Genomic DNA, 17,834 nt, shown 5'->3' with positions numbered 1-17,834 from the left:
TTCCCCTCTCTCCTGTTTCCTCCATATCTCAAGGCTGCCTTTTTCGTCTAGCTTTTCTATTAAGTTCTATACAGGCAGAGGGTAGGGGTGTTGGCAGAGGCTGTCTTGAGGGCACCCTTGAAGGATCAGGGATAGGACTAACCATACCCGAGGACAGCTGACAAAAGAGCCTGGGAAGTTTTGCCAAATCTCAAAGGAAAGGCTCCCAGTCCCACGCAGGAGTCCGGTGCTTCCTGCTCCTGTGGGGCAAGATCCAGGGTGGCGGCAGCCCCCGGGGTCTCAGCCCTTAGCTGCCTCTGCTCCTCGGAGGCCAGCCTTCCCAAGGAGCTGCACCAGTCATTGACACTCAACCTACAGAAGCTGGACTCAGAAAGTGGGCAGGTTGGGGGGACCGGGGGGGGCGGAGCAGGGAGAGCAGCGAAGCCAGGCCCCGCCCTGAGAGTGCCCTTCCACCCTGTTCCTCCCGGAGCCCTTCCGACATTACCAGCCTTGTGGAAGCTGCTGCAGCGGGACCAAGGGCATGATCTACCCTTGAACTTGTCATCCAACTGGGAAGGCCAGATGTACCCTTGAGATTCGATGAGAGAGAGAATCTTTCACCAAGTATGTGCAAGCGCTGGAACGGAGGGCAGATGTGCTAAAAACTGAGAAGCCAAGAGGCAGAACAGAGCGGGCTGGAGCTCAGGCAGACGAGCAAATGTTAGGAGCCGCATTTTAGGACTTCAAGATCCTCAGCAATCTTTGGACTGCCGTCTCTTCCCGAGCATCTCAGGGCTGGAGGGGGTCAGAGGCCATCTTGTCCCAACCTCTGTGAGGGAATGAGGAACCTGTGAGCGGTGCCCCGCCTCCCAGGCCAGCGCTTGTCCCATTCCACTGCGTTGCTTCGTCAACATACAGCCTCCCACCTGCCTTTGTTTCTGTGAAGGAAGTGAGAATAACCCCATCTTGGCACCGGGAAGAACTGCGGCAGGAAGGCAGGCCTGGCTCAAGGCTGCAGGGACTTGGAACTTCCCATCTGCGTCCTCCCACCCGGCAGGCAGGGGAGGGGAAAGGATGCCGCAGGCCTGCTTCTCTCCTAGGGGCGGCACAGGACGCCCGTGGTGGAATCCCTCAGGAGCCGGTCCCTTCCCCAGGCCTCCTCCCTTGTCCCCAGAGGCGTCCATTCTCCTCACCGAGGGTGATCTCTTTGCCCCACTGCAACTGACCCACCTCGTGTCCCACACTGTCAAGGTGACCACGCCCCCCGTTTCCCATGTCTCCCTTCCTTCCCCTCCAGAACAAGCATGTGCCACACTGCCAGGCCTTGGTGCATAAGGAAGCACTTCTCAGGAAGCGTTTAATCCTCACAAAAGCTCAGGAGGCGGGTCAGGGCCCCTTGCACCCCACCTCCCAACACCTCAGAAGCTAACCTCAGGGTGAACAGAGGAGCCTGGGAACCCGCTCACCCTTCCTTTCCCTGCCCCTCCCCACCGCCAGAGAGGCCAGGTTCTTCTCGACCGCGTGGTGCCGTCACCCTTCCTGCTTTCTCAAAGGACGCCTGGTTCACCTCAGCGCCGTCAACGCTCCCCGCTCGCCTCTTACGTCAGCCACCTCGCAGACATCTGAGGCCCTCCCCAGCTGCTGCTCGTGCCCCAGGGTTTTGCAGAAGGAAAGACACAGGAGAAGAGTTTGGTTCAGAGGGAAAAGGCTGAGAGAGGCTGTGCACGGTGCTTTCACAGGGCCCGCAGCCCTCGGCTCCCCTGGGCGCTGAGCCTCAGCACCCCAAGGCAGGGCCGGCTCGCACAGCCGCAGTTTGGCAAGTTCTCCATTGTCCATTCGAGAACTCTGTCCTCAGAGCCCCCAGTCCCACAAGTGGGGAGTGGGCAGTGTGCGATTTTAGGCTGGGCTCCCTGGCCCGGCGTCCTGGCAATTAGGCCAGGCTGCTTTGGGGAGGCTGAGGCTTCTAAATACAGCCTGGCTTTTGGCAGGAGGCTAAGGCTGGTCTTCGGCTGAAATGTAACTAGAGAAGGCACGGAAGTGCTGGCTGGTGAAGGGGACCAAGGGCCACCTCAGGGATGGGGGACAGGACAAATGCTCCAGTCTGCAGGGCCCAGCCTCCCACACCACCCTAACTGGCCCTCTGCCAAGCTCTCTCTCCCTGCCTTGGGCTGCAAATCAAGGCACGTTAAGGGGAGGTAGCGGCCCCCGGTACAGGCACGAGAAGAACCACCGTATGGGGTGGCAGCAGGCAATAGCCAAGGAGGCCGAGACCGCCTGGGGCAGAGACTGCCAAGACAGTACAGGCCAGGCGGAAAGGAGACCTCAGGAGAGGGCTCTCAAAATGGCAGTGTCAAATTCTGCCACTGGCTAGGGGGAGGGCTTCCCCTCCTTCATTCAGCCTAGTGCAGGAGCCTGCAGGGACCCAGCCAGGAAGGCCGCAGCAGCCAGTGCCCTAGCTGTCCCAGCTGCACCTTCCACCTTGAGTTCGGAGGCTGGAGCAAGACTGGATCCTTGGCTCAGAGCCCTGTCCTCTTCCCTTTTATTCCACCAAACCTCCTTGGGGGCCCAGAAGCACCAGGAAGCCCAGAGAAAGAGTAGTCAGGGGGCTTGGGCTGCTCTGGAGTCCCTAGCACATTAAGGTATAAAGACATGGGCTCACTCCCTCTAGGGACCTGCAGGGCGAGGCTGGCCCAGTGGAGGGAGGGGGTCAAGCATAAAGGAGAGCGGATACTAGTCAAACTTCCGCTTCATGTAAACAAGGAGGAGTGACCCCCGCCCGGCCACCAACAGTCTCGTGGAGGCGTGTGATTGTCTTGAGATGCTGCAGAGCCTCACATCTGGAATTCAGGGTCCCTGAGGCCAGGATGAAGGCTGCTGGGGCAGGAGGCCAGCAGGGGTCCAACGTGCAAACTGGTGCAGAGTTTGGCCTGTGTTCTCCACAGGACAGGACAGGGGGGCATCCACAGGTCCTGCCCACGGCTGGCCCGTGGCTCAGGAAATCACGCAATTGTTGGCCTTGGTAGGACCGGGGCTTGTTTTACCTGCAGAGACAAGGGACACAGGCAGGAAGGGTGTGAATGAAGTGCTCGGTGGACTCAGCTCCAGCCCCTCTCCTCTGCCCTGCCCACACCTCAGATCTGGGGGCTGGGGTCCCTGTCTCCCTCCCAAGCTGCTGATCTGGAGACCAGGTCAGTGGGGTCCCCAGGAAAGTACAAGGACTATCCTGACAGCCTCAGCAAGATTGCCCCTAGTCAGAACATCAAGGGATCCGCCATCTCCTGACCTCAGCAGGGTGCTGGGAAGGATCCATACCCCAAGTCAACAACTACAATCGATGACTTAAAAGTCTTGCCAAGAGGCGGTTTAGCTGAGACCACGCACAGCCTCACAGCTTACAAAGCACAGCCCCAGTCATTCTCTCAGGTAGTCCTCGTGGGCGGCTGCGCTGCAAGAAGGTATCATCAGTCCCCTCTTACAGGTGAGGGCAGCGGGGCCACCAGCTCCCAGGGCCAGCCAGTGCCAGCGCCACCACCTGGTCTTCCAAATCCAGTCTCAGCTCCCTCTGCCATGCAGGCTGCCTAAGATGGAAGAGGAAAGCTTGTGCTTCAGGAAGGGTCAGCAGGCTGACGGAGAGCCGGGCACTGTGGCGTGGACCACAGGCTTAGGGAGGCGGTGTGAAGGTAGAGGCTGGAGGGCACGCACTTCACTGAGAGGAGAGGAGGACGAGGGAAAGCTGTTCTTCTCCAGGCCAGAGAAGCACGTTTCTCCTCCTCCCAGGCCCCTTCCATCCATTTCTACTTCCTTTATATTCCCAAGCAGAGACCAGCAGGGTCTTGGGCAGGACTCCTGCTGTCGAGGGAAGCGGGGAGCTGCAAGGCAGACACAGGCACCTCCTGGCTTGCCTGCGAGGTGCTGGGCCGTTGGATCCGTGTCCTGGCGTGCTGGCTGCCTTTCTCCCAGGTGGAAGCTGCCGAGTTATGTCCTGCCGGTTCCTTCCCACTTTGCAAGGGTCATCTCCCCGGTGCTCACACCAACTTCTCATATCACTTCAGCCATGAATTTAATCAAGGTGGCTTCTGTCTCCTCTCCTGGGCCATTAGCAAGAGAGACACTGAGCAGGCCCGAGTGGAGCCCTTTCCCCCTGCCCTGCTCCGCTAACCACTGCCTTCTCTGGGCCGGACTGAACTCTCTCCTTGGGACTTGCTACAAGTCCAGCTGAGCCTCCTTAGAGGCCTCGCTGACAGCTTTAGAACTGAGAGGAGGCAGGAGGGGAGCCAGGTGACTGCGCCCCCCACACGCAGGGCTCCGAGGGTCAGGAGCTTCGTCGTGTTCCACGGCGGTGCTGTCTCTGGTGCAGCTCTGCTGAAGTGATCACATTCTGCTGTCCCACAGTCCCCTCTCTGATGCAATGGACACATCCGTCCCCACTTGTTCTCCTTAGTGGCTTGTTTTATTTGCTTGCCCAACTGAGCAGATGTGAGTTCCTCCCAGAGGCAGTGGCAGCATTTTGGAGGCGGGATTCTAAAGCAGGGGAAGGAGCGCAGCTTGGGGTGGGGAGGGCAGGAGCCTGAGAGGAGCCTGCTTCCCAAGCCTGAGCTCTGCCCGGCTCCTTCTCCCTTCCCGACGAGGCTGGGAGCAGGGGGCAGTGCCTGTGTTCACAGGGCGTGCGTCCCATTCCCCCACTCATTTTATTAGGCTGGATGAAAGCCTGGAGACATAACTTTATACTCAGAATTCATCTCTGTGCCTCTGACAGAGGAACCGGTTTGAGGAAAAATTCTGTGTTCCAGCATCCCTTCTGTGCACACTGATTGGGAGTCCACCATGTGCGGGTGTTCAGCAAGGATCTGAGGCAACTCAGACCTGCCAGATTAATAGGGAAGAATCCATAAACAGCCCCCAAATGGGTGGCTCAAAGGAGGCTTGGGAGAGAAAGTCCAGCTTCAAAGGGAGGTGACACTGGAGTGAGACTGAAAATGGGGGTGGGAAGTGGGAGGAGGGGGGTGGCAAGAAGCAAGGGCTGGAGGGAGAGCCAGCCTAGGCATCAGGACTTGTCTGTCATGCAGGGCTCGTCTGTCAGGCCCTGGCTAGTCTGGTTTAGCTGGCAGGAGAGAGGTGACAAGGACGTGGGCTCTACCTCCCTATAGGTTTCAGGACACTACATTCTTCCTTTCTGGGAGATTCTTCCCCTGGATGTCCACATAGCTCTCTCCCTCCCTCCCTTCAAGTCTCTGCTCAGATGCCCATCTGTCAGAGAGGCCTCCCAGATCACCCGTTATAAAAGGGTCACTGCCCTCCCCTGCCCCATCTCTCCAGTGCGGTATTCACTCCATAAGAGCAGGGACTTTGCTCGTTTTGTCCACCGCTGTACCAAGAGCTCGAAACAGTGCCTGGCACAGAGCAGACACTGCACAGACATGTATCTGCTGGATAAAGTGAGGACGAGGCAGTGCGCTACTTCAGGGTTCACCAATACCTACAACAATAGCGGCCTCGATAGGTGCTGGCTGGGTGACCTATGTGCCCTCACTCACCTAGCTGGGGATGTAAGCCCTGGATAGGTCCAAGAGAGCCCACGGGGCAGGGGGATTATGACATCTGCCAGTGAGAATAAGGTCACCTGCCTCTTCTCTAGAGCCGAGCGGGATCAGTTCCTCGAAGGACGCTCTCCCAGCTCCCCTGACCCGTGCTAAGTGATCGGGACCCGGCTGGGAACAGTGCTCAGGTTCACCGCATCAGACTGCAGCCTCCAAACACCAGCTGGGGCCTGACCCACGCTCCTCAGGAGCGACACTGAATTTTGAAATTCCGTCTTGACAAGATAGCTCTTGAGGAACTAGAGGCCGACAGGTCCCTTACAGAGCTCCAAACCCAGAAGCACTTCCTCAACCTCCCATCCCGGACAGGGGCCCAGATTTCCAGGAGAGAGATCCAAGACCTTCAGGCCCCAGGGATGACACAGGTGAGCCTGAGGTCCCCGAGTCCAGGAGCCCAGTGGCCATAGCACTAGGAGCCAGACCACACCGCCAGCCAGGGTGGCCCATCCACGCATGAATCAAGGGAACCAGGAGAGTTCTGGAAAGATAACTGCCACTGCAGTCGCTTCAGAGAATTCTGGGAAGAAAGCGTGAGCCCAGGGGACCTTGGAAGGTAGAGGCCCAGAGGCGCTCTGGGGCGTAAATGCCACTCTCCTCTTCCTCTCCACTGGTGGGATACCAGCGAGAGAGTCAATCGTATTCAGGCCTCAGCCCTTCCAAACAGTCTTTAAAGATGTAGGGAAATGGTGCCAGCCATAACCTTCCTGAGACAGTCATAATGCCTCATGCAAGACCCTGGGAGGGAGAGACCACACGGCCCTTTTCTCACTGTGTAACCATCAACTCAGGGGCTCACCTCTGCACCTCTAAGGTCTTGTCTGGGGAAGGATGTCAAAAGGCAGGGTGGTTGTCAGTTGTGTGTGAAAGCACTGAGCACTCGCCAGGTGCTCAGCAAAATTCTGGGCCTGCCTTCCTTCTCTTAACTGTGTTCAAGAGTGTTGGCCATTTCCCAGTGATTTCCCTGGGAGGACCAGTAGGGGCTTCAGGACATTACCTGGAACCTCCTCCCCCAGCCTTGCAGCCCCCTGAGGCCGGGGCCTTGTCCAAGTGTCACCTCATCTGCTGTTCTGGGGACTCCGCGTGCAGAAACACTCGGGGCACTTGTTTAATATGCAGACTCGTCACCGCGTTTTAACAAGGCTCTCCAGTGACTGCTGTTCCCTGAGGTGGGGATCTCCACCCCAGAGGGCCTGTCAGGGCTTCTGGATGGATGTGGCCGCAGGCTCGGGGAAAGGTGCTGAGCGCACCCAGTGCAGGAGCAAGGTCTCAGCGATAGAGAATCCAGAAGGAAAAGGTGCTCGCCTCCGCCAGTAGAGGGGGCTGTGAGCCTTCAAACCACGAGGCGGCCCCTGGCTGGATCTCCAAACCTAAAGGGATTTCCGAAGGTTCTCCCAAGGGCCACACTTGGGTTTGCAAAATTTGCACGCTGTTTGACAACTATATACTTCTTATCAAGCAATTTTACTGGCTGTCAGTGCCTAGCTTTTCTATTTTTCTTTCACGTACCCTGTCATGGGCCCAGCTCTCCCTTGACAAGAGAACAGCAGAGACAGTGAGAAAGGACAGAGTCAGACTCAGAGCTCAAAGGGACCTGGAAACCCTCCCTGGCTCAACCCCTCCTCTTCTCCACTAGGAAACAGCCCCTGGAGGTGAAAGGATGTACCCGGGGTATGGGGAACACTTTGATGTACTGGGAGCTGGGATCCACCCCATGTCTGTCCTGATGACGTTCTGAACGTTCACTGTAGGAAAGGGGGGCCCCTAAGGTAGCAGCTGAAGGGATTTCCTCCCCGATGACAGTTGCAAGTGTACAAGGATTACTAGTTCCAGCCTTGGGTCCCCATGCTGTCAGGAACCTGACTGTCTGGCACTGAGTCCTCCCGACTTAGCCTCTGCTGCTGAGAGGAGCCACAGAGACAGCCCCGCTGCAGTCAAACATTTGCGAGGCTGGAGGCCACTGAAAAGGACCTCTGGGGAGAGAAGTCCCCGCTTCTTGCCCTGCTTTTGAGGGAAGAGAGCAGCAGGGAGAGGAAAGGTCTCATTAGGGGCTTGAATTTCAGGCTCTCAGGTACTGGATGCCCGTCCAGGTGGGCAGAGGCTGTGCTGGGTGAGGCCACTCTGTGTTTCTTCTGAAGGATGGAGAAGGAATGGGGGACCTTGCTGGGCATCTCTCAGACTTTCCTGACGATGTGCCAGCGCACTCTCGTGCTTGCTCTTCTCTCTCTCTGGGTGTTGGGCTCTGTCCGGGTCTGCCTGGCTGGCTCCTAGGTGCCATGCGCAAACACTCAGAGAGCACCAAGTCATCCAAGCAGGGGAACCGATGCTGAGAGACTCAGGAAAGGCAGCAGGAAGGGACAACACAATGGGCCTTTCGTTTCTATGGAAACAGCACCTCAGGGTGAGGGGCTGAAGGAAGAGAAAGCTTCCACTTCACCTCCAGTCCAGACTCAGGAAACAGCCCCTTTTGTGGTTGGGCTCCCCCTCCCTCTTCCCTGCCAGGTGTTCACCATGGCAACCCTTCCTCCAAACAAGAGGTGCACAGCAGCAGCAGCATCTGGTGTTGGGGGAGCCAGGAAGCCTGGGGGGAAGGGACGGGCCAGCTACCCCTCCTTGTTAGGACATGGGCCCTGGCCTGGGTTTGAGTCTTGGCCCCACTAATACTTACTGTGCCCTAGGACCACTTAATTCACCTCTCTGAGCTTCCACTTATCACCTCCATGGTTGTTGTGAGGGCCTGGCACATGTGAAAGGACCTGGCACATGGAGGCGCTCAATAAATGCTTCCTGGACAAGTGGAGGTACAGCACTGGTGCTTCTGCTGTGCCCAAATGCACAGAGACTCCCAGGCCTGACCTAACTTTAAGGAGCAGAGACTGAGTGTGCCAGGCTCTGTAGCAGGGCCAGGGAATGAGCGGAGAAGAGGGCTGTAATCCTTGCACTCAAGCCACTCTCAGGTCAAAGCTGGGCTGTGGGGGAAGCACTCAGGCTGCCCAGAGCAAGACCGCAGGCTCTGCCATCACTACCTGGACAGCCAGGGAGCCCAGTCTCACCACTGCAAAGCCCCACAGCCACGGAGGGAGAAATCCCAGCACAGAAACTCCTTTGACTCAGAGATGCTGACGTGAGAAAAGGCACCAGCAGTGGCCTTGGCTGTCACCACCAGCCTCTGGAAAGGCTACAGTGGAAACTGCTCCAGAGAGAAAGATAAAGGCCAGGATCTCCAGGGGATCCCAGAGAGATGGCCAGAAAGATACCACCCCCAGGAACCATCTCTCCCAGAGGTAAGCAGCATGGTAAATGCCACTTATCAAACAAACTCAGGGAAGAACCAAGTCAAACTATTTACAACAGAAACGAGGAAGGTGGGTCAGGGCATTGGGGGGCACAGGTGAGGGTGTGGTGTGTTTGACCAGGTGAGGTCCTGATGACAGGTGATCCAGCAAGGAGCAAGCTTTGTAGAATGAACCCTAGACTCAGGGGCGGGGGTTGGGCCTTAGCCCTGCCACTGGGCTGCGCTGTGCCTCTGCTTCTTCATTTCCAAGGAGAATCTTTCCAAGCCTCTAGCAGGAGTAATCGTAGCTCTCAGGCCACCCCATGCCCACCATCTGAGCACTTACATCCTCAAAACAGCTGGGCAAGGCAGGCGCCATTCTCCCCTTCTAGAGAAGAGGAAACTGAAACTCAGACCTGAAGTGGCTGGCCCCAGGCCACGAGGGAGATGAAGGCCAGAGCAAATGGGAACTGGGGACTGTGTGACCCCAGAGCTCCTGCCCTCTCCACACCAGCGAGCTGCCTTTCTGCAGTTATGAGGCAACGCTCCTGATAAGGGCCAGGGGCCTGGGGGCACTGGGCCCGAGGGGGAGGGCTCACCTGAGACGTTGGCACTGGAGCCCTCGTTGGGCCTCTTCCCCATCATAAACTCCACTTCAGTAGAGGTCTCGGTGGAGAAGGAGCTCGCTGTGCCGTTGGGCGCTGCAGGCCTCTTGGCCCGTCGGCTGAAGAACCTGCTGCCAAAGCGCTTGCTCTCCCTGGCTGGGGGGGCCTCCCCATTGGCAGCTTCTCCCTTGCCATTTCGGGCTAGCGCCTCTCGGGGTCTGGGCTTCAGGTCCATGTGCAGGTGAGAGACCACCCTACCATCCTTCCGAGTCAGCTCTCCCAAGGGAATGGGCTCCACGGGGGGCAGCACCTGCTCCAGCGTGACCAGGTCATTCAGGAAGCTCTCCAGGCGCCGGGCAGACTCGCCGCCTCCGCTGCCCTCCTCCTGTCTCTCTGGGTCACCGCCGGCCTCCCGCTGCTGTCGGGCGGCCCAGCGCATCATCTCCCCAGGCGGGCAGCGGCTGCTTGACACCAGAGCGTACTTGGGGTTGATGAGCTTGCGAGCCACAGTGGAGGAGTAGTTGGGGCCGAGCCTGCCAGCACCTCCTGCCAGGCTCAGCTGCTGGTACAAGTTCACCTCCTCGGAGATGGCATATAGCTCGCGGAACTCCACATCAAAGGGCTCCACGTTCTGCCCTGTCAGGAGGAGGAGAAGGTTCCTGTCCACGTAGGAGGAACTCCAGGTGAACCTGGGAACATGGGGACAGAAAAGCAAGATGCATGTGCCCAGGCCTGCTGCCTTGCCCTGCCAGCAGCCCCTTGGCAGGCCCATCTCCACACCCATTGCCCCCGCCCCAACCCGATCCGTCGCCCGGGCCAGGTGCCTTTCTGCCTGTGGAAGGCACCTCTTGGCCTGTGCTCTGGGGTGCTCTCCCTCCACCAACCCAAATCTTCTCTTTCTTCCAGGTCTGGGCCTCAAATGGAGCAAGCAGGCAGTGGGTGCAAGGCAGGGGCATGAGAAGTCAGGCCTGGATTCAAACCTGGTTTATACCCTGTGTGCCTTGTAAAATGGGGCTCATGGGCCTACAGCCAGAGTTGCTGTGGAACTCCAGTGAAATAATGCATATAAAACATTTAGCTCAGTACCTGGTACAAAGACATTTAATAACTGCAGCTGCTATTATTGTTAATATCATTCCATCACTTATTGGGTTGTTTCTGAATTTTTAGAGCATTTGGTGTCTGCAAAGCCCCAAACTAACCACATAAGAGGACTTAGGCCATTTATTAATTGTTTCATATGCCCAGGTCTCTTTTTCTCACCTAGATGTTAATTTACTTGGGGGGCAGAGACTGCACAGTTCCTGTTCCTGGTGATTTACTTCTGAGTCAGAATGCGGGGATATTCCTTCCATGCCACAGCCTCACATTTCTTTCCCAGGTCTGGTGCATTTCGCTTTCTGCTTATCTCGCCTAACAGTTAGCTTCAAAATGCAGCTGGCTGCTGTGAACCATGAAAGGCAGGCAGTGCTGAATGGCCAGTAACAGCTGACCCTCTTTCTGGAGTAATCCAGGAGCCAGAGAGTTTGAGGGAAGGGACTGGCCAGGGGGCTCTTCTTTGCCATCGGGTCAGACAATACCTCTTAAACTCTCGACTATGGGGGCTTCAGTCCAGCATCTTCTTAAACATGAACAATTATTACCACGAATAAAGGCCTCCGGGGCCCTTCTCGGACCTGGCAAAACTCACCTGTAAGAGCCAGTGGCTACTTTTTCACCATCTACCATTAGGAACTTTGATGACAGGGTCCCCTTGATCTTCCCCATGGGCATGTAGAAGCCAACACCTGTCACAGAGCGGACACGGATGTTCTGTTGAGAAGAGGAGAAACGCACCGTCACACAGGTTGGGGGTCTACAAGGCTCTGAGCTAAATCCACTTGGCAGAGGAGCCCACTTGTCCACGGGACCCTGCCTGCTGGCTGCTGTTGGCACTAGCCTCTGCTTCCTGCGGCCTTACAGGTAGGAGCCCATTTGGACAGCAGGAGGAAGCCAGCAAATCATGCTCGGGGCATGGACAAGCCCAAGGTGGTTCCTGCCTGCTCCCAAAGCCCCCAGAAGAGAACCAGAGCCCTAGCTTGACACTAACGCTGAGCACCCCAGGACCGGGCCAGAGCTGCTTCCTTAGTCTCAGCAGCCTTGGGATAAAATTTAAGCTAGGCATGTAATTTAGGATTATCAGTTCATGAGGCAAGATTTCAGACAGAAGGGCTTGAGACCTTGATGTTCACCCGAGCCCATGAACTGGGAAGGAGGCAGAGGAAGCGGCAGAGGCAGTCTTCATCTCATCTCCTGCCCTCCCTCCCTACCCGCAGTGGTACAACTCACCCGAATACGGAAGTCAGTGAGCTCCAGGCCCTGACACATCTCTAGGAAATACTTCACGCCTGCCTCATCCAGGATGATGTACACTGGGACACGGCGCTTAGAGGCAGCATCCACAATGTCTTGGAAGATATCACCATCGGTGAAGAGGTCCATGACCACAGCAATGACCTGGACGGGGAGGGCACCGGTGAGGAATGCCATGTCTAAACACCTACAGAGACACATCTCAGCCCAGAGAGGACCAGCTGGGCCCTGGGTAACTGGTGGGCAAGAGTCAAGAACCCCATCTGCACCACCCCTGGGTTCTCCACGTCCCCACCTACCTCCGAGCACATCTGAGCCCAGGAGATGGGCTCTCTGCTCTGGGAAACGCCTGAGGTGCAGGCCATGCTGCTCGTACCTCATCCTTGACCAATCCCCACCACCCGACCCTGGGGATTTTCCAGCAGCTCTTCAGAAGCCGTATCAGGGGAGCTCTGGGGGCTGAGGAACGTTGGTCCTGGTGCCCTAGGGAAACAAGCAGGCTCAAGAGGATGCCACTACTGAGGCATGGAATGGACTCCTCTCCGCAAGCTGTGGAGCTGCTCACACGCCACCTTCTCTGCAGGCCTCGGTGCTTGCATCTCCCTGCAGCTGTGCAGGGCCGGCAAGAGCTCCCCTGGCCTCCAGCTGTCCAGGCCATCCCACTCCACCCTCAAATCACAGTCAGTACCCAAGACCCTTGATTTCCAAAGTCAGTCCTGATTACCCATCCTGGAAGGCGAGGCCTTCTGCAGCCTGAGGCAGATCTGCCTTTCCTTCCTTAGCATCCTCCGTTGTCCTACACACCCTTCCTGTGCTCCAGCAGCAGGGTTTTCTTGCTGGCCCCCAGCACTGTGCACATGACGCAGAGGAAAGGGCATGCTTTGGGGTCAGAGAGATCTGGTGATAACCGCCTTCTATTTATGTGACCTTAGGCAAGCCACTGAACCTCGAGGAGCTCTGTTTCCTCCTCTGCGAGGTGGGGATACGCTGTACTTTACACATCTGCCGTCAGGATTAGAGAGATCGTTTGTAAAGCCACACACGCAATGCCTGCCATGTAGTAAGTCCCAATCCACGGTAACCACTGTATGGTGGAGGGAGTCTGCTTGTGAAAGCCTGAACTCTGAAGTCAGGCGGACCAGGCCTGGTGTACCAACTCCACTGCTGACTCGTCAGAGCCCCGGCTTCCTTGGCAGCAAAGTGGAGCGAATAGTAGTGTCTATCTCAAAGGGCTGTCGTGCAGGCTCAGGGAGATAAACCAAGAAAGCACTTAGCATAGTGCCTGGCATATTGTAAGCGCAGTAAGTGGTACCCTCCATTACCATCACCACCACCTTCACACACGCTCCCTACCATCACCCTGCCTCTACAGACCAGCCCTCACCATTCACACAGTATTACTTAAGGCTCTTCCCAGCTCCTACATTTAATACTCAGCCATTCCTACAAGGAACATTTACTGCGCCTCACAGGCAGAGGGAGGATCTAAAGACAGATAAACTATAATCCCGAACTTCAAGGGGTTAATCCAGCTGGAATGATAAGATATTTGCACAAAATAACTAAAACATAAGGCAAAATGAGATAAATGCCTTAAGAGATACAGAAATGACATTTGAGGTGAGTTCAAAGGCTGGAGGGGAAGAGAGGGAGAGAAGGAGGGAGAGAGGGAGATTGGCCGATTACTTCCAGCCAGGGAAGAACAAGACTTCCCCAGGGAGGCTGAAACCTGAAGAGCGGGCAGACTGGGCACCATGAGGAACAGGCAGGGAGGAAAACAGCAGGGAAGTGGGCAAGGCTGCCATGCACGGGTACGCAGGTTGTGCACCGCACGTGGACACTGGGCTGAGCGGGTGAGTGGAAGCTGTGCCGGCCTGAGGAAGGGACATCTTTCTCTAATCTGCACAGGCCTGCCACACGGGCTAGCAGGGGCCTAGGAGGTGGGCATTTCAGGCAAAGGCCACAGCACAAACAGAGGCACTGAGGACGAGGATAACATGCACTGAGCACTTTTGATGTGCCCCACACTGTTCCAGGTGCTTTAGGTAAATTGCCTAATTTGACCCTCACAGTGCGGAGGACTGTTGTTCCATTTTACACCTGAGGAAGTAAATGCAAAGGGGCCAAGGGCACACAGCTGGCACGTGGCAGATCTGAACTCAGCTCTAAGGTATTTTAGAAACATCAAATCAAAACCTGTTTTTTTAAAAAAGATGAAACAAGATAGACAAACTTCTAGCAAGACTGATAAAAACAGAGGAGATGCAAACAAAATACTAAATGAAAAAAGAGAAATAACTACAGACATATTTACTTTTTAAGTAAATAACTATAGAAATAATTGCAGACATATTACTTTTAAACATTTTTAAAGGAATTCTTACTATTTAAGAAAGAGTAAAAATAGGGAAAAAAATTTAAGACCATTTACACATTGACGAATTTGAAAAGAAAAATTACATGGATAAGTCATTAAAAGTGAATTAAACATAATACAGCATAATCAAGGAAGGTTTATCCTGGGAATGTATGGATGACTCAACATCAGAAAATGTGTCATTTTGAGGCCAGCCCCATGGCCAAGGGGTTAAACTCACATGCTCTGCTTCAGTAGCCTTGGGTTTGCCGCTTCACATCCTAGGCGTGGACCTACACACTGCTCATCCAGCCATACTGTCGCAGCATCCCACATAAAAGAACTAGAACGACTTACAACTAGCACATACAACTATGTACTGTGGCTTTGAGGAGAAAAAAAAACAAAAAAAAAGGAGGAAGATTGGCAATGGATGTTAACTCAGGGCCAATCTTCCTCACCAAAAGAGAAAAAAAAATTTTTTTAAAAGAAAATGTATCATTTTAATTTATAACACTTATGGGGTCAAGGAGAGGAAATCATATATTATCTTAAAAGTTTTTAAAAGGATATGATAACACTAGATCCCTATCTGTGATTAAAATTCTCAAAAAACTAGGCCTAGAAGGGACCTTCCTTAACTTGATAAAGGCTATCTACTAAAAACCCACATGAAGCACATTTAACAGAAACTTCAGATGCATTCCCTTTAAGTCAGGCAAGGCAAGAATACTCGCTATCACCACTGCTGTTCAACAAGGTACTGGAGGTCCTGATGAATGCAATAAGACAAGAAAAAGAAATGAGAGATGGAAAGATTAGAAGAGACAAAACTACCAGTATTTAGAGATGATCTTTTTATAGAAAACCTAGTCGAATGCAAAGAAAAACTGTTAGAATTAATAGGAGAATTCAACAAGATTGCTAGATACAAGAAAAACTTATAAAAATCAATTGCATTCTTCCACTACGGCAATAAGCAACTAAAAAAAGAAAAGAAGAGCCATTCAAAATTGCAACTTAAACACATAGTATTCAGGAATTAATATCTTTATGGAGAAATTTTGAACACTCTATTAAAGGACATTTAAAAATACATGAATAAACTAAGAGAGAAATCATGTTCATGGATAACAGGATTTAATATTTTATCTCGGGGCCGGCCCTGTGGTGTAGCAGTTGGGTTTGGTGTGCTCTGCTTTGGCAGCCCGGGTTCGTGGGTTCGGATACCAGGCACGGACCTACACCACTTGCCAGCCACACCGTGGTGGCGACCCACATGCAGAGTAGAGGAAGACTGGCACAGATGTTAGCTCAGGGTGAATCTTCCTCAACAACAACAACAAAAATCCAATTCTCTTGAGCCAGCCCCAGTGGCCTAGTGGTTAAGTTCAGCACACTCTGCTTCGGTGGCCCAGGTTTGGTTCCCAGGGGCAGACTTACACCCCTCCGCTGTCAGTGGCCATGCTGTGGCAGCAGCTCACGTACAAAAAGAGGAAGACTGGCAACAGATATTAACTCAGGGCAAATCTTCCTCAGAAAAAATAATAAAAACTAAAATAAAAAATCCAGTTCTCCCCATATTAATAAAATCCAATGCAATTTCAATGAAAGTTCAGTAAATTTTCTCAAGGAACTCGAATACTTCTAAGAGGTAAGGAAGAATGAAGATCCACAATAACTAAGTCAATTTTGAAAAAGAAAAGCTTAACAGGAGACACGTGTCCTACCAGATAGTAAGACATACCGCAGAGTCATAGTAATAAGAACTGTGGTACGAGGTGGGAAGGAACTAAAAAATAGACCAATGAAGCAGAAGGGAGAGACCAGAAACTTACACGTATCTGTATATATACGTAAAACTTTCAAGTCTGATATGGGTAGAATCACAACTAAGTGGAGAAAGGATGCTGCTTAATAGATGCTTTGTTAAAATAGAGAAAAATAAAGGTGGAGCTCTACCTCATACCACATATAAAGGTGAACTTCAGGTAAGCTAAATGCCTAAATGTGAAAGTTAAAACTAATAAAGGAATTGATGAAATGTAGGAAAATATCTTCATGACACAGGTAAGAAAGGATTTCTTAAAATTCCAAAAGCACAAATCATACGGCAAATAAAATTTAAAAGGATGCATTTGACAAATTAGGGATTTCTGTTCAAAGAAAGATGCCATAGACAAAGGTAACTGATGGGTGACAGGGAGAAGATATCTGCAATGTCTACAATGAAAAGAAATTAATAATATACAAGGGATCCCTGCAAATCAGCAACAAAAAGACAGGAAATTAATTAGAAAAATGGGCAAAGCATATGAATAGGTAATTCCTAGAGGAGACATCTGAATGGCTAATAAGTATATAAAGAGAAGCAGACCTTATTAGTAATCAGAAAAATTCAAATTAAAGCAAAGAGATGAAAGAGAGAGCAATACCACTTTACAACTATAAGATTAACTAAAAATTAGAAAGGTGGACTAATTCTAACATTAGTGCGTGAGGAAAGGGGAGAGCTCATTTACTGCTGGTGGGAGGGGAATGGCGCAGCTATTCGCTAGAGCATTGTATAGAGCTTAGTGGATTTCAGGGTGTGCGTAACTACAATGCCACTCTCAGCTGTGCACCCAGGGAACCCCGTGGATCTTTACACAGGTCTATAGGGGGCAAGAACAAAGACATTCACTGCAGCTTTCTTTGGGATAGCAAGGAGTTGGCACTACTTAGATGCCCATCTCTAGAAGAATGGTGAGGAATGTACACGACAGAGTGCTTTGTAGCAGACAGAAGCAATGAACTAGTTCCATGCGCAGTAACTTGGATAGTTCTTTTTAAAATGGATAGTTTGACTTGAAATGTTAGAGAATGAAATCTATAGCCTAATACCATTTATGTAAATAAGAATGCTCTACATAAAATAATGCTGCATGTTTTTCAAGGATACCGACATGTCCAAGGACACATACTGAATACATTAGGGTGGCTGCCTATGCAAGGAGAAAGGAATGGGAGGCAAGAAGAACACAAGGTAAGAGGGGCCTTGCATGGCCCAAGGGTGGCAGTGGACCATGAACTGAGGTCCAGTCTGCTCCGCACTCGAGGTCCAGAACAAACAAACACAACACACAACAGGTGGCCTGGAGCAGTGGCCTGGGTACGGGGTAGGTACAACGAGGTTGGGGCCAGAGCACGGACAGTTTTAACATGACCCTTCAGGCTTCATTCCATTGGAACACGGCTTCCCACCATCTTGTAGGGCTCCTGATATCTTGTCTCCCAAGTGCAGTCTGGGGCCAAGAGTCCACTGTTGGCTCATTTCCAAACTCTCTACAGTGTCCAGCTTAAAGTCACCCTCAATACATTGCTGGGGATTGCTTCACTGGCTCATGGATGTGCTTCTCGAGTCACACTCCTGCTTTTGTTTTGTAACTGAAAAAGCAAGCAGGGAGCCAGCCAGCCCTCACCCCCCACCTGCCAAAGGATGTGCTACGAGACCGTCACAAACTGGATGGAGAGGCAGAGTCCTGAGGGCCCTGCCTTCAGGAGGCTTGGTCTGCGGCACCCTGGTGAGACCCAGCCACTGCGTCACTACCGATTAAACAATGAAAGATCTGTAGTGGGAAAAAATCAACTGCTCGCTGACTCCTGCAATCTCCTTGTGGAGGAGAAGTGATAAT

At 53.1% G+C, this 17,834-nt stretch overlaps 1 protein-coding gene across 2 annotated transcripts in view; it reads right to left on the bottom strand.

Moving 5' to 3' along the window:
• Nucleotides 1-1,307: 1,307 nt before the first annotated feature.
• The window catches only part of FAM83F (family with sequence similarity 83 member F), a 31,894-nt gene continuing 15,367 nt past the window's right edge, over nucleotides 1,308-17,834 (bottom strand). The window contains exons 2-6 of one of the 2 annotated variants that reach the window (XR_011534716.1): nucleotides 11,781-11,948; nucleotides 11,143-11,264; nucleotides 9,447-10,141; nucleotides 1,397-3,020; nucleotides 1,308-1,352 (exon numbers count right to left, since the gene is read on the bottom strand). Coding sequence is in view for 1 of the 2 variants with exons in the window: in XM_070600149.1 (XP_070456250.1) it covers nucleotides 2,971-3,020; nucleotides 9,447-10,141; nucleotides 11,143-11,264; nucleotides 11,781-11,948 (1,035 nt within the window). In the remaining variant the exon portion in view is untranslated. Of the gene's footprint in view, nucleotides 3,021-9,446; nucleotides 10,142-11,142; nucleotides 11,265-11,780; nucleotides 11,949-17,834 lie in introns of both variants that reach the window. The other variant, XM_070600149.1, reaches the window with a different exon arrangement.

Source organism: Equus przewalskii, chromosome 29, assembly GCF_037783145.1.
Source record: "Equus przewalskii isolate Varuska chromosome 29, EquPr2, whole genome shotgun sequence".
Lineage (NCBI taxonomy): Eukaryota > Metazoa > Chordata > Mammalia > Perissodactyla > Equidae > Equus > Equus przewalskii.
This window is presented reverse-complemented; position numbering and strand designations above follow the sequence as displayed.